The 16,574-nt window shown below is 38.6% G+C and overlaps 1 protein-coding gene and 1 pseudogene across 9 annotated transcripts in view; both read left to right on the top strand.

Moving 5' to 3' along the window:
• OFD1 (OFD1 centriole and centriolar satellite protein) overlaps positions 1 to 16,574 on the top strand; it is a 54,148-nt gene that overhangs the window by 6,407 nt on the left and 31,167 nt on the right. For all 8 annotated transcript variants that reach the window (XM_077887462.1, XM_077887459.1, XM_077887461.1 and 5 more), the window contains 2 exons: positions 2,274 to 2,342; positions 2,430 to 2,457. In XM_077887462.1, the coding sequence (XP_077743588.1) occupies positions 2,274 to 2,342; positions 2,430 to 2,457 (97 nt within the window). Of the gene's footprint in view, positions 1 to 2,273; positions 2,343 to 2,429; positions 2,458 to 16,574 lie in introns of those variants that run through there.
• Positions 2,274 to 12,456, top strand: LOC144307587 (RNA transcription, translation and transport factor protein pseudogene; annotated as a pseudogene). The gene is made up of 3 exons (XR_013374404.1): positions 2,274 to 2,342; positions 2,430 to 2,457; positions 11,440 to 12,456. The product of XR_013374404.1 is annotated as an RNA transcription, translation and transport factor protein pseudogene (transcript).

Raw genomic sequence — 16,574 nt, 5'->3', positions numbered from 1 at the left:
AGGTGCTAAACCGCTGAGCCACCCAGGGATCCCCAAAACACCTGTTTTTACCTATTTTCTAATTTATGTTCAATAGTAATAGTGGAGAAATAATCATACTTGATTATTTTAAAGGCTGATATAGCAAACTTTGCCTATTTTTTTTAAATAGACATAATTTTTTAAAGCAGTTCAGGTTCAGAGCAAAATTGAGCAGAAAAGAGGCCATCCCATATATTCCCTGCTCCCACTCATGCACAGCCTCCCCTACTAGCAACATTTTTTAATTAAATACTTGATTTTTTTTTTTTTTTTTAAGAGAGGGAGGCAAGGAGGGGCAGAAAGAGGAAGAGAGAGAATCTTAAGCAGGCTTCACACCCATTGTGGAGCCTTGAGCAAGGCTCGATCTCATGACCCTGAGATCATGATCTGAGCTGAAATCAAGGGTTTGATGGTTAACCAACTAAGCCACCTACACGCCCCCATTATATACAATTTTCCAATAGACCCTACATTGTCACACCTTACCACCTGTAGTTCATGTTTATTTTCATTTATTTTTCAAAATATTTATTTGAGAGAGACAGAGCACACAAATGTGCATGCAAGAGAGCAGGAATAGGGGGAGGCAGGAGAAGCAGACTCCCTGCTAAGCAGAGAACCCAATGTGGGGCTCGACCCCAGGACCATGACCTGAGCCAAAGGCAGAGCCTTAACCAACTGAGCCACCAAGGTGCCCTTAAAGTCCATAGTTTAACTCTTGGTGTTGTTACTGTATTTTTATTCCTTGTCTATAATTGACCAAAAGTTTCATATTCAGGAGTTTTAAGAAAATAAGAACAACGTTAGTATTTGAAAATTCAAATGTGCTGTATTTATTTCTTAACAACCAAATTTTCTTTATCAACATTAGGAATTCTTATTTGGTCCATCAGTCTTTAAGGTTTCTTATTTATTTATTTATTTATTTATTTATTTATTTATTATTTATTTCACAGACAGAGAGAGAGAGAGAGGCAGAGACATAGGCAGAGAGAGAAGCAGGCTCCATGCACCGGGAGCCCAATGTGGGATTCGATCCCGGGTCTCCAGGATGGCGCCCTGGGCCAAAGGCAGGCACCAAACCACTGCGCCACCCAGGGATCCCCTGTTTTGTTTTTTTAAAGTAAACTCTATACCCAATGTGGGGGTTGAACTCAACCTCAAAATCAAGAGTCAAATGTTCAGGGCACCTGGGTGGCTCATTTTGGTTAGGCATCTGGCTTCCCCCCAAGTCATGATCCCACGGTCCTGGGATTGAGCCCCACATTGAACTCTGCTCAGCAGGGAGCCTCCTTTTCCCTCTCCCCATGCCCCCCCACCATTGTGCTTGTGTAATCTCTCTCAAATCTTAAAAAAAAAAAAAAGGTCACATGTTCTACCAACTGAGCCAGGTGCCCCTAACTTTCCAAGTATGTTTTAGAATTTTGCTTATTGCATGAGTAATAGTGAATTACTTAGTTGTTACAGTAGTAAATCCAGTCCACATACTTAAAGGTTTCTACTCTAAAATGCTGTGCAGAATATTTTCTTTAAAGGAAAACCATTAAAAAAAAAATAAAGGAAAACCATTTGAAAACCTATCAATGTTCTCTGGGTAGACTTAGTAAAAATAAGTATTATAGTATAAATATATATTAAGAATAGTGACCCAAAAATGTTTAAAACTATTTTGTGTATGCTTTAGTTATTCATTGTTGTAAAGACAATAAAACTTCATTTATATTTTGAAGCAATATACTTTAAAAACTTTCTTGCAGTTAGGAGACCCTGGAAATTATATATGTATTCATTGGTTCATCGGATATTTGTGTGTTTATACTCTGTAAGGTATTAGCCATTTAGACATATTAGACGTATTCACTATGAAATATTTGGAGATTAATTAGGTGATCAAGAAAAATATTGGGCAACCTGGGTAGCTCAGCAGTTTAGCACCACCTTCAGTCCAGGGCGTGATCTTGGAGACCCGGGATCAAATCCCATGTTGGGCTTCCTCCATGGAGCCTGCTTCTCCCTCTACTTGTGTCTCTGCCTCTCTCTCTCTCTCTCATAAATAAATAAATAAAATCTTAAAAAAAAATTTTTATCCTTGTGACTTTAATATGTTAATAATATAAGAAAGTGCTTCAATTTTACATTATTAGCATGGTTATAAATTTTTAAATTTAATCCAAAGCATAATTGTCTTCAGAAGCCTCCTAGTTTATCATTTAAACACCGATGTAAAAAAGTCTAATTTTTTTTTCTTTAAGGTACTTACTATGCAAGATCTATTACAACTCATTAAAATCAACCCTGAATCCAGTCTCTACAAATCACTGGTAGGATTGTTTAGTTTTTATAATCTGCTTTGGTCTGTTAATTATAACTGAACAGTTGAATAAAGATGAAATATTTTCTTTTAACAGATCTCAGGATTTGATAAAGAAAACAAAGGTAGGAGCCTTCATCTTTATAAAAAAGAAATAGCAAGATTTTTGTCATGTACTTTTTCCTGCAGAACTATGAAAGTAATAATCTTGAGGGATATGAGTACGGAATTTAATATGAATTTGATTTTTCTTTTTTTTATTTTATTTTTTTTTTATTTTTCCATGCTGTGACAGTACCTTACCTTTTTATCTTTTTTTTTTTTAATCTAACTTTTGAAAAAGATCTTAAGTAATCTCTACACCCAACATGGAGCTTGAAATCACGACCCTAAGATCAAGAGTCACATGGTCCACTGACTAAGCCAGCCAGGCACCCCAATACCTTATCTTTTTTTTTTTTTTAAAGATCGATTTATTAGAGAACACAGAGGGGGAGACAGGAGCAGACTCCACACTGAGCAGGGTCACCACCCCTCTGATGATACGGGGCTCGATCCCAGGGCCCTGGGATCACAACCTGAGCTGAAGGCAGACATCCAACCAACTGAGCCACCCAGGCATCCCAGTACCTTACCTTTTAAATGAATAGAACAATTCATCCAATTTGACAATGTAAATCACTTCCCCAAGTTTCATTCTTCTTAATTGCTCTTACTCAAAGAAGAGACAGAAGTTGTTAAAGCCCTACAAATGATTTGAAAGCTACTTTTTGTAAAGACAGCCATTGTTGGGAACATTTCCACACACACAAATTAACAATGTTAAGGCTAGGTATCTTTGTATCCCACATCTCTCCCTCAAGTAGTTTACAGATTATTAATATTTGCTTAAAGAATGAGGTATCTGGTCAGTACTAAGTGTTAAATATATATATATTTTTATTAAGTATTTATGTGAGCCTGATAAATTGCTTTAATCTTGGCCTTGATAACCTTCATAGAGTCCATAACTGCCATGGGTGCCATACCATGGGCTGGGCTTGATGATGGACTTTGTAGCATGAACTTAAACTGGTAACTTGCCTGTAATACATATTCTTTAGGTCTATTTTAAATAATCTGTAACAATATATAGCAGCCCTTCTGTGTTGGTGTGCTTTTGGGTTTTGTTGCCAGTATTGCTACCATCCCCAGTAGGGCATTCATTTAGAACTTAGCATTCAGCAAACATTTGAGTACTTATTTTCTGCAACCATTAGTCTATGACTTAATTACCTAGTCTCTTGGGAGTAATGTTACCAGAGGATGAGTAAATATGATCACAAGACCTTCCAGAGTACCTGCAGCATAGGACATCCAAATTGAACTTCAGTATGGTAAGTGGTTCTATATTCTGTATAGAATATAGAGGCAGTAGCATCTAATATAAATTCCCTGTAATGATGGGAACGTCTATATCTGCTATCTGATGTAGTAGCCACTAGCCACATGTGACTATTAAACATTTGAAATGTGGCTAGTGTAACTGAAGAACTGCATCTTAGATTTTAAATAGCCACATATCCTACTGGGCAGGACACAGATATAAGGTGTAGATATATGTAGCTTAACTATTTTTTCAGAAGAAAACTTGAGGCCTACAGGGATATTAAGAAATAATCCACTTACTGGTATTTTATGTTACCTTTATTTATTTATTTTTTTATGTTATCTTTAAAAATAGTTTTTTGCCTTTATACACTCTGTTCAAATGCTTCTGGTTCAGAAAGACATGTGGTGAACAGCTCTTACCAGCTTTACCCAGCATCCTAGTTTAAGTTCTGAAATTCAGAAAAACTATGGATAGCAGACATGGTAGGCATCCTCATGGCAAGATTTGGGTAGAAGTCTTTGCTAACACTAAAACAGCTATTTTTAAAATGAAATAACTTTAAAATTTTGTGGCTTCTGATTAAAAAATTGAGAACATCGGAAAATATGTAGGGAGATATATTGTACCTAACTGTTGTTTATGCCCTAACAGAGACCCGTAGTTTTATTTTATTGTATCTGTATTCAAGGGTGCTGGGTTGTTGAATGGCCATACTACTTTTCCCCTAGATTCCACTTACCCATCCTTTCCACCCCTAACTTTTCAGAGATAATGCTGGAAAAAAAGCTGTGCAGAGAATTTGGACATTGGCTCCTTGTTTTCTGGAACTTAAAACCCTTATCTGTGATGGGTAAAAGAATAGCTACATATATCGGTGGGACAGAACGGCAAGCCCAGAAGTCAATCTAGACAAATACAGTTGACTCTTGAATAACATGGGGGTTGGGGGCTCTGACCCTCCCAACCATGTCCATTACGCAGTCAGAAATCCATGTAGAATTGTTGACTCCCCAAAAACTAATAGCCTGTTGACTGGAAGCCTTACTGATAACATAAACTGTCAACAGATATTTTGTGTGCTAAATGAATTATATACCGTACTCTCAGAGTAAGCTGGAGAAGAGAATGTCATTAATAATTAAAATGAAGGGCAGCCCGGGTGGCTCAGCGGTTTAGCGCCGACTTCAGCCCTGGGCCTGATCCTGGAGACCCGGGGTTGAGTCCTGTGTCGGACTGCCTGCGTGGAGCCTGCTTCTCCCTCTGCCAGTGTCTCTGCATCTCTCTCTCTCTCTCTCTCTCATGAATAAACAAATAAAATCTTAAAAAAAAAAGAGAGAGAGAGAAACTATGTTAACAATACTGTCTTGTATTGATTTAAAAAGAATCCCCATATAAAACCCGTGTTGTTCAAGGGTCAACTGTATAGTCAAGTGATTTTCGACAAAGGGTGAGGGTGGTTCACGGGAAGAAGGATGGTCTTTTCCACCTGCGGTGCTGGAACAATTGGGGCACTCATACACAAAAATGAACCTAGACACAGACCTTAGATCTACCGTCTATTTTAGTTCTCATACAAGTTATAAGTTTAAATGTCGAACTATGAAACTTAGGTAAGAAAACATTAAAAAAAAATGTGACTTTGGGGTTGGCGATGAGATAGAACACCAAAAGCATGTATATGAAAGAAAATTAACCAATTAGACTTTATTAAAATCAAAAACATCTGCTCTGAAAGATACTGAGAATGAAAAGACAAGCCCCCGACTGGGAGAAAATATTTGCAAAGGACATATCTGATAAAAAGACTTGTATCAAAAATACACAAAGAACACTTAAAACTCAACAGAAAAAAACGGCAAAAAAAAAATACATATATATATATATATATATATATATATATATGCAGTAAAGAGACAACCCAGTTAAAAAATTGATAAAGGGCACCTGGATGGCTCAGTTGGTTAAGTGCCTTCAGCTTGGGTCATGATCCCAGGGTCCTGGGATCAAGACCCACATGGGGTTCCCTGCTCCACAGGGAGCCTACTTCTCCCTCTTCCTCTGCCTGCCACCCCCCCCCCCATTTGTGCTCTCTGTCAAATAAAATCTTGGGGGAAAAAAATGGGTAAAGGATCTGAACAGACATGTCACCAAAGATACAGAGATGGCAAATAAGCATACAAAAAGATGTTCAAGGTCGTTTGTTACTAGGGCAATGCAAATTAAAACAACAAAGAGCTTTCACCATATTCCTGTTAGAATGGCTGAAATCCAGGCTACTTACAACAAATGGTGAGGATGTGGAGCAACAGGACCTCTCATTCGTTGATAGTGTGAATGCAAAATGGTATAGCCACTTTGGGAGATTGGTAGTTTCTCAAAAGTTAAACATAGTTTTACCATCTGACAGTGATGCTCCTAGTTATTTACCCAACTGATTTGAAAAAGTTCAGTCCATGTAGATACCCAGATAGAAATATTTGTAGCAAATATTTTTTTTTGTTATAATTGCCCGAAATTGGGAGCAACCAAAATGTCCTTGAGTAGGTGAGTGGATAAACAAGCTGTGGTACATCTAGACAATGGAATACTATTTGGCTAAAGGGATGAATTGTCAATCCATGCAAAAATATAAATCTGGGGTGCCTCGGTGGTATGGTTGGTCAAGTGTCCGTCTCCTGGCTTCGGCTCAGATGGTGGCCAAAGAGTTGTGGGATTGAGCCCCGCATTGGTTCCACTCTTGACATGGAGTCTGCTTGGGATTCTTTCTCCTGTCTCCACCCCCCACACCCCACTGCTAGCACACTCATTATCTCTCGAGAGTAAATCTTAAAAAAAAAAAAAAAAAAAAAAAAACTTGTATGTATATGTAAATTAACCTTAAATGCATAGTTAGTGAAAGAGGCTTGTCTGAAAAGGGTTCTAGTATGTGATTCCATATATATATATATACTTTTCTGAAAAAGGTGGAACTATAGAGCTGGTAAGTGAATCGATGGTTGCCTGGGACTCAGAGGGAGGGGGTAGGAGGTTGATTAGGTGAAGCACAGGGAATCTTTTTTTAGGGTCATGAAGGTATTTCATATGATACTATGATGGTGTGATATATAGCACTAAATATTGGTCAAAGCCTGTTGAACTCTATAGTACAAAGGGTGAACCTTCATATATGCAAATGGAGGAGGTCAGGTGATCCCAGGATGGCCTACAAACTAACAAAACCATCTGACAGTCTCACTGGGGAATGGGGAAGAAAAGATGCAAGCTGACTACCTTTGGAAATGAAGACTAAGACTAAAAGCAAATGAAACCATATATAGGCACTATATTTAGGGTGCTAGTTACTTCTTATGGGGTAGTGGTTAACAATTTGGAAACCATCATACATGTATGCTGGAACTGAACAATTAAATGGATAGTAAGTAGAGGGCGAGAGCTGGGTTTTTCCCTGTTAAGGCACCATTTCACAGATCAATAAGGAAAAGCAGCTAGAATGATCCATGTGGTAATGGATTTGTTGGAACCCTCAGTATAAGCTTAGGTTTAGCTTAATATAGGTGCAAAGGATACACAGATATTTATAGACATGTGTATCTACACAGATTAGAACACTCAAATTTCCTTGTTCTGCAGGCTGAGAGGGCCTAGAAGCAATGACACCCCAGTAACAAATGAGCACACCTAGTGCCCAGTTCAGAACATTAAGATTTGGTTTCCAATACCATTCCATAATAATAGGAACCAGGGCTACCTGGAGCAGTGGCTGATTCCAGGACTGGGGCAGAGAATGTACAAGATGAGCCTGGAGTCTTTTATAATGCCAGATGAAAGGAAATGCTTCATTAACAAAAATAGAACTGAAAGACCTTCCAAAGGCCAAAGCTGGAACAAATGGAGCAACAAAGTAAAATACTGGATTATATAAAATGTTACATAATCATATAGGAATTGAATTGCAATGTACGAAATACTCATGATCCCATACCAATGTAAACAAATAGAATAAATGAAACTAGAGAATTCCTTCTTAAAGGGGATATATACATATATATGGAGAGGGGAGAAGTGGAACTAATTACGGGCCTGTGAACAGTACTCCAGAACTGGAAAAGGACCATTCCTCACCTAGAACGAGTGATGGGGAAAGAACACATCTCAAAAGATTATCTACTACAGGATCTTGAAGAAAATTTCTGTAATATGTCTAGCTTTTCTATAGAGGCAGAGCAGACATGCCTGAGCAAGAAGGTGTGAGGAGAGAACAAGCAGATTGGAAAAAAGGTCAGGAGAAGATCAGTGGATGAGCCAAAGAGGCATTGCAAGCAACGAATATGAAAGAACAGACTGTAGGTCACATTAGAGGAAGGGAGAAACAGATTTTCAGTTCTTCAGAAAAGAGGAAAAAACAAAAAAGGCCTTTAGGTTGGCTGATGCAGAAGCCGAGTACTTCCAACTGTTTTAAGAAACTAGAAACTTCTAATTTATACTCCTGGCTTTAAAAAAAAAGTTTCAAACTATTCAGAAAAGTATAAGTGAAAGAAAACTGGAAATTGCTGCTCATATCTTCTCATCTGCCTTTCCACTGATACCTAGGATGAATAGTTTCTTGTTACTCCTACCAGAATTTAGTTTATAACGGTGAAAATCCGTGTGATTAAAACCTATATATAACCTGGGATCCCTGGGTGGCGCAGAGGTTTGGCGCCTGCCTTTGGCCCAGGGCGTGATCCTGGAGACCCGGGATCGAATCCCACATCGGGCTCCCGGTGCATGGAGCCTGCTTCTCCCTCTGCCTGTGTCTCTGCGCCTCTCTCTCTCTCTGTGACTATCATAAATAAATAAAAATTAAAAAAAAAAAACAAACCTATAACCCTAAATGGGATTGTATTGTTTTGCAACTTATTTTATTTACCAATGAATCTTTGTATATTCGGACTAATTATTTTTAAAGCGTGTATTTAACCCCCTTTGGTGAAGATTTCATCATCTTACTGTGTTTTGCTGTTGGAAGCAATCAGTGTGCAGTAGTACACCCTTTATGCCCCTTGGAAGTCTAGCTGTGTAAACTTTGGGAAGTGGAAATGACAATGTCAAAGGGGGATGTGCATTTGAGCGTATGTAAACCCTGACAAAATCTCTCCCAAGTGAATGAGCATGCCTATTTCCCCATTCCCCTGCCAACACTTTAGAGTACAGACATACCTCATTTTATTTTCACTTTTTATTATACTTCACAGATACTGTATTTCTTACAAATTGAGAGTTTGTGGCAACACTGTGTCCAGCAAGTCTATCAGTGCTGCTTTTGCAACAGTATTTGCTCACTTTGTGTCTGTTACATTTTATTATTTCTTGCAATGTTTTAAACTTTTGATAGAATCTGTGATCAGTAATCATTGATGTTATTAGGGTAATTGGGGGCATCACGAACCCCACCCATGTAAGATGGTGAACTTAATTGATAATTGTGTCTGTTCTCACTGCCCTGCCGACCGGCCATCGTCCGCATCTTCCTCTTCCAGCCTTTCTGTTCCCTGAGACACAAAGATATTGAAGTGAGGCTTATTAATAACCCTACAATAGCCTCTAAGTGTTTAGGGGAAAGGAAGAGTCGCAGATCTCTCGCTTTCAGCCAAAGGCCAGAGATGACCAAGCTTAGTGAGGAACGTATGTTGAGAGCCCAGACAGGCCGAAAGCTAGGCCTCTTGTGTCAAACAGCCAGGTAGTGAATGCAAAAGAGAGTTCTTAAAGGTAACATAAGGGGTTGCCCTAGTGAACACACAACTGGTAAGAAAGTGCAACGGCCTTATTGCTGACATGGAGACTGTTGTGCTCTGGGCAGAAGATCAAAGCAGCTAGAACATTCCTTTAAGTCCAAGCCTACTCCAGAGCAAGGCCCTACCCCTCTTTAATGGTATGAAGGCCGAGAGAGGTGAGGAAGCTGCCAAGCAAGAGATGGAAGCTCACAAGATTGGTTTGTGAGGTTTGAGGAATGAACCAGATTCTGTAACCTCAAAGTGCAAGGGGAAGCAGCAGGTGACCCAGAAGAAGATCAGCTCAGGTGACTACTGAAGGTGGCTACACTGGACAGATTTTCCATGTAGATGAAACACTTGTATATTGGAAGGAGAGGGCATCTAGGACTTTCATAGCTGGAGAGGAGAAGTCGATGCCTGGCTTCAAATAACAGGCTCTCTTATTAGGGGCTAATGCAGCTGTTGACTTTAGGTTGAAGCCAGTACTCCTCTACCTTTCCAAAATTTCTGGGGCCCACAAGAATTATGCTAAATCTAGGGCACTTGGTAGGCTCATCCAGAAGGGCATGCAACTCTTGATCTTGGGGTCATGAGTTTGAGCCCCACGTGGGGTGTGGAGATTACTTAAAAACTTTAAAAATTACACTGTCTACTCTACCTGTACTCTATAAATGGAGCAACAAAGCCTGGTTGGCAGATGTGCTTACAACATGGTTTATTTATTTATTTATTCATTCATTCATTTATTTATTTATTTACAACATGGTTTAATGAAGATTTTAGGTCTACTGTTGAGACCTTCTTAAGAAAGAAAATTTCTTTAAAAATATATCCTTGACAATGCATCTGGTCACCCAAGGTCTTTGATGGAGATGTACAATGAGATTAATAGTGCTTTCATGTCTGCTAACACAGCGTCCATTCTGCAGGAGTAATTTTGACTTTCAAGTCTTATTTAGGAAATAGTTGCCACAGTTCCTCTGATGGATCTGAGCAGTCTGTTGAAAACCTGGGAAGAATTCACCATTCTTAGATGCCATTAAGAACATTTGTGACTGATGGGAAGAGGTCAAAATACCCATGTTAACAGGAGTTTTGAAGAAGTTGCCTTGAACCCTCATGGATGACTTTGAGAGATTCAAGTCAAAGTGTTCAGTGGAGGAAGTCCGTGCAAATGTGGTGGAAATAACAAGATATGTAGAATTAGAAGTGGACCCTGAAGATGGGACTGAATTGCTGCAATCTCAAAATCAAACTTGAATGGATGAGGATTTGCTGCTTATGGATGAGCAAAGAAAGTGGCTTCTTGAGATGGAATCTACTGTTGGAGATGCTGTGAAGGTTATTGAAATGACATAAATGTAGTGGCAGGGTTTGAGAGGATTGATTCCAGTTTTGAGAGAGATTCTATTTTGAGTAAATGATGTAGTAGAAATCATGAAGGGTCAATAAATGTGGCAGACTTCATTGTCCTATTCTTGGCCACAGCCACTCCACCTCCAGCAACCCCTGCCCTGTTATCAGCCATCAACATCAAGGCAAGACCCTCCACCGGGAAGATTGTGACTGCCTTGAAAGCTCAAATGGAAAAAAAAAAAAAAAAGAAAGCTCAAATGATGGCTAGCTTTTTTAGCAATATTTTAAAATTTAGATATGTACACTGTTTTTTTTTGTTTTTTTTTGTTTTTACACAATGCTATTGCATGCTTAGACTCAAGTATAGTGGAAGTATTTTAAACGTACTGGGAAACATTCATTAGACTTGGTTTTTGGTACTCACTGTATTGCAGTGGTCTGGAACTGAAATTGCAGATTCTCTATGGTATGCATGTATTTTTTTTTAATGGGTGTGCCCCAATTAATACCATAACTGATTAATCCAATAACATATGGACAGTGCAATCATGAACATTGTTGTATATACATATCTTTCAGTAGAAATGTAATTGTATAACAATACAATGCAAAAATTATATATATAGGCCCTTTTGCCGTGTCGCCGGTGCCTGCGCCGCCCGCACCTCCTCGCCTCTCCTCTCCCAGCCGAGGCCCGGGGGACCGGAGCGAGACGCGGGGACCATGTTCCGACGCAAGCTGACAGCCCTCGACTACCACAACCTGGCTGACTTCAACTGCAAAGATGAAACAGAATTTAGAAACTTTATTGTTTGGCTTGAAGACCAGAAAATCAGACACTGCAAGATTGAAGACAGAGGTAATTTAAGAAACATCCACAGCAGTGACTGGCCCAAGTTCTTTGAAAAGTATCTCAAAGATGTTAACTGTCTTTTCAATATTCAAGATCGACAAGAAGCAATTGACTGGCTTCTTGGTTTAGCTGTTAGACTTGAATATGGAGATAATGCTGAAAAATACAAGGACTTGATACCCAATAATACAAAGAATGCTGACAATGCAGCTAAAAATGCCCAGCCGTTGATCAATTTGGATGTAAATAATCCTGATTTTAAGGCTGGTGTAATGGCTTTGGCTAACCTTCTTCAGATTCAGCGTCATGATGATTACCTGGTAATGCTTAAGGGAATTCGCATTTTGGTACAGGAGCGCCTGACACAAGATGCAGATGCCAAAGCAAACCAAACAAAAGAGGACTTGCCTGTTGCACTAGATAAACACATTCTTAGTTTTGACACAGGAGATGCAGTTCTTAATGAAGCTGCTCAAATTCTGCAATTGCTGCATATAGAAGAGCTCAGAGAGCTACAGACAAAAATTAATGAAGCCATAGTAGCTGTTCAGGCAATTATTGCTGATCCAAAGACAGACCACAGACTGGGTAAAGTTTGAAGATGAACATTTTAGGATTTCAGCTTCTCACCTGATTAGTACAAATGGGAACCATGTACGCTCTGGCATGTGTTTGGAAATCAAATGTCACATTTTCAAGGGAAGAATCCTAGAAAATTGACTATGTTCTCAAGATTTACCATCATTGTTTTTTTTCTTTAATAAAGTTCAGGAAAGTGAAAAAAAAGAAATTATATATATATTACTTGATAAGCCACCAAAAAATAAACCCCAGGAAATACCTCCTACCACAAGAAATAGAACAATACCAGCATCCCAGAAGCCCCCTTTGTATCCCTCCCAATCACTAAGCTTTCCCTATTATCCAGTCTTAAGTGCTATTCTGATATCTAGCACCATAGATTATTAATGCCTATTTTTACATTTTATATACATGGAATCCTATAATATATCTTGAGTGTGGCTTCTTTCTCTCAACCTTATGCTGATTCATACTATTTTTAGCAATAGTTCATATTAATTGCTGTGTATTCCATTGCATGAGTATGATGTTACAGTTTATTGAAGTATAATTAATATAGTGTTATATTAGTTTCAGGTATATAGTATAAGAATTCATTGTCAATATATATTTCTCAGTGCTAATTGCAGTAAGTGTACTCTTAATCCCCTTTATCTATTTCACTCATCCCCCCCCCACCTCCCCCTTGGCAATCATCAGTTCTCTGTATTTAAGAGTCTATTTGACTCTTTTCTTTGTTTCTCCATTTATTCCTTAAATTCCACGTGCAAGTGAAGTTTATGATATTTCTGACATTTCGCTTAGCATCATACCCTCTAGTTCCATCCATGTTATTGTAAATGGCAGGATTTCTTCTTTTTTTTTTTTTTTTTAATTTTATTCGTGAGAGAGACAGGGAGGCAGAGACACAGGCAGAGGGAGAAGCAGGCTCCCTGCGGGGAGCTCAATGTAAGATTTGGTCCCAGGACTCCGGGATCACGCCCTGAACTGAAGGCAGATGGCTCAATGACTGAGCCACCCAGGCTTCCCTCATTTTTTTTTTTTAAATGGCTGAGTGATAGTTCCATTGTGTATGTGTGTGTGTATTTACACCACAGTTTCCTCATCCATTCATCTGACAAGACACTTGAGTTGTTTCCTTATCTCACCTCTTGTAGATAATGCTGCAGTAAACATAGGGGTGTGTGTATCTTTTCAAATTAGCTTTTCATATGCTTTGGGTAAATACCTAGTACCAGAATTACTGGATTGTATGGTAATTCTATTTTTAATTGTTTGTGGAACCTCCATACTATTTTCCACAGTGGCTGTACCAGTTAACATTCCCACCAACAGTGCATGAGGGTTCCTTTTTCTTCACATCCTCGCTGACACTTGTTTCTTGTGTTGTTGATTTTAGCCATTCTGACAGGTGTGAGGTGATATCTCCTTGTGGTTTTGATTTGTGTTTCCCTGATGATGAGTGATATTGAGCCTCTTTTCATGTGTCTGTTGGCCATCTGGATGTCTTCCAAAAAATGTGTATTCAGGTCCTCTGCCCGTTTATTTATTGGATTGTTTTGTGTGTGTGTGTGTTGAGTTTATAAGTCCTTTATATATTTTGGGTATTAATCCCTTATTGGATATATCATTTGCAAGTATTTTCTGCTATTCAGTAGGTTGCCTTTTTGTTTTGTTGGTTTCCTTTGCTGTGCAGAAGCTCATTATTTTGGTGTAGTCCCAATGGTTTAATTTTGCTTTTGTTTCCTTTGCCTGAGGAACCTGTGTAGAAAAATGTTTCTGCAGTTGATATCAGACATATTATTGCCTGTGTTTTCTTCTAGTAATTTTATGGTTTCAGCCATTTTGAGTTATTTTTGTATAATGGTGTAAGAAAGTGATCCAGTTTCATTGTTTTGCATGTGGTTGTCCAGTTTGCCCAATACCATTTGTTGAAGAGACTTTTTTTTCCCCATTGTATATTCTGACACATATAAGTATAGGTTTATTTCTGGGCTCTCTATTGTGTCCCCTTGATCTATGTGTCTGATGTTACGCTAGTACCTTACTGTTTTGATTACTACAGCTTTGTAGTTTATCTTGCAATCTAGAATTGGGATACCTCCAGCTTTGTTCTTCTTTCTCAAGGTTGTTTTGGCTATTTGGGATCTTTTGTGGTTCCATACAGATTTTAGTATTATTCTAGTTCTGTGAAAAATGCTGTTGGTATTTTGACAGGGTTTGCATTGAATCTGTAGGTTGCTTTGTGTAGTATGGACCTTTTAACAATACTGGTCCTCTCAATCCATGAGCACGAAATATCTTTTCATTCATATCATCTTTCTTTTTTTTTTAATCAGTGTTTTATAGTTTCATAGTATAGGTCTTTCAGTTCAATTGTTAAGTTTATTTCTAGGTATTTTATTTTTGGTGCAATTGTAAATGCCATTATTAATTTCTCTCTCTGCTACTTCATTATTAAAGTATAGAAATGCAACAGATTTCTGTATATTAACTTTATATCCTGTGACCTTACTGAATTCATTTATCAGTGCTAGTGTTTTGACCTTACTGAATTCATTTATCAGTGCTAGTTTTCTGTACGTAGTATCATGTCATCTGCAGTTTTGCTTCTTGCCTATCAATTTGGATACTCTTCATTTCTCCTTCAGTGACTGTGACGAGGACTTCCAGTACTGGTTGAATAAAAGTGGTAAGAGGAGAGAACCTGGGTGGCTGAGGGGTTGAGCATCTGCCTTTGGCTCAGGGCATGATCCCGGGGTCCAGGATCGAGTCCCACATTGGGCTCCTTGTGGGGAGCCTGCTTCTCCCTCTGCCTATGTCTCTGTCTCTCTTTCTGTGTCTCTCATGAGTAAATAAATAAAATTGATTATTAGCCAGCTGAGCCACCCACATGCCACATAGATGAGTTTTTCTTTTTGGTCCATTCAGTCACCCTGTGTCTTTTGATTGGAGCATTTAGTCCATTCACATTGAAAGTAAGTATTAATAGGTATGTACTTAGTGCCATTTTATTACATGTTGTATGGTTGTTCTCCGTTCCTTTTCTTGCTATGCTCAGTTTGTTGGCTTTCTTTAGTGATATACTTAGATTCTTTTCTCTTTATTTTTTGCATATCACTGGTTTTTGATTTGTGGTTATATTTAGGCTAATATATATTTTTTTAAGATTTTATTTATTCAAGAGAGACACAGAGAGGCGGAGACATAGGCAGAGATAGAAGCAGGCTCCCCGCGGAGAGCCTGATGTGGGATTTGATCCCAGGATCACACCCTGAGCTGAAGGCAGACACTCAACCACTGAGCCAGCCAGGTGCCCCTATATTTAGGCTCATATTAACATTTTTTGCATATAGCATTATTGTATTAAGTTGATGGTTGCTTAAATTTGAGCCCATTCTAAAAGCACTAATTTTTTCCCCTCTTACCTCCCCACATTTTATGTATTATGATGTCATGCTTTACCTCTTTATTTGGTGAATCTCGACTGATTTTTACAGATATAACTGATTTTTACTGCTTTTGTACTTTAATCTCCATGCTGGTTTGTTTGTTTTTTTTTTTAAGATTTTATTTATTTATTCATGAGAGACACAGAGAGGCAGAGACATAGGCAGAGGGAGAAGCAGGCTCCATGCAGGGAGCCTGATGTGGGACTCGATCCCGGCAATCTGGGATCATGCCCTGAGCCAAAGGCAGCTGCTCAACCGCTGAGCCACCCAGGCATCCCTCCATGCTGGTTTTATAACTGATTAATGTACTTTTATTATGTTTGTATTGTGAAAATTTTTCCTTTTGTAATTTTCTTATTCCTGATTATGGCCATCTCTTAAAATTAAAAGAACTCCCTTTAACATTTCTTATAGGGCTGGCTTAGTGGTAATGAACTCCTTAACTTTTTGTCTGGGGAAACTCTTTACTTATCCTATTCTGAATGATAGCCTTGCTGGGTAGAGTATGTGTGGTTGCAGGTTTCTTTCCTTTTAGCACTTTGAACATATCCTGCCACTTTCATCTGGCCTGCAAAATTTATGCTAAAAAGTCAGCTGAAGCCTTTTTGGTTTGCTCTTGTATGTAACTTTTCTTTTGCTGCTTTTAAAATTCTCTATCATTACTTTTTTCCATTTTAATTATGTGTCTTGGGGTGGATCTTCCTGGGTTGATTTTGTTGGGCATTCTCTATGCCTCTTGAATCTGGATTTCTATTTCCCTCCCCAGATTAAGGATGTTCTCAGCTATTATGTCTTCAAATAAATTTTCAGTCCCCTTTTGCCCTCTTCTCCTTCTGGGATCCCTATGATGTGAATGTTATTAGGCTTGATGGTG

This window comes from Canis aureus, chromosome X, assembly GCF_053574225.1.
Source record: "Canis aureus isolate CA01 chromosome X, VMU_Caureus_v.1.0, whole genome shotgun sequence".
In the NCBI taxonomy this organism is placed as follows: domain Eukaryota; kingdom Metazoa; phylum Chordata; class Mammalia; order Carnivora; family Canidae; genus Canis; species Canis aureus.
The sequence above is the reverse complement of the archived record's forward strand: the minus strand, read 5'-3'. Positions and strand labels throughout refer to the sequence as shown.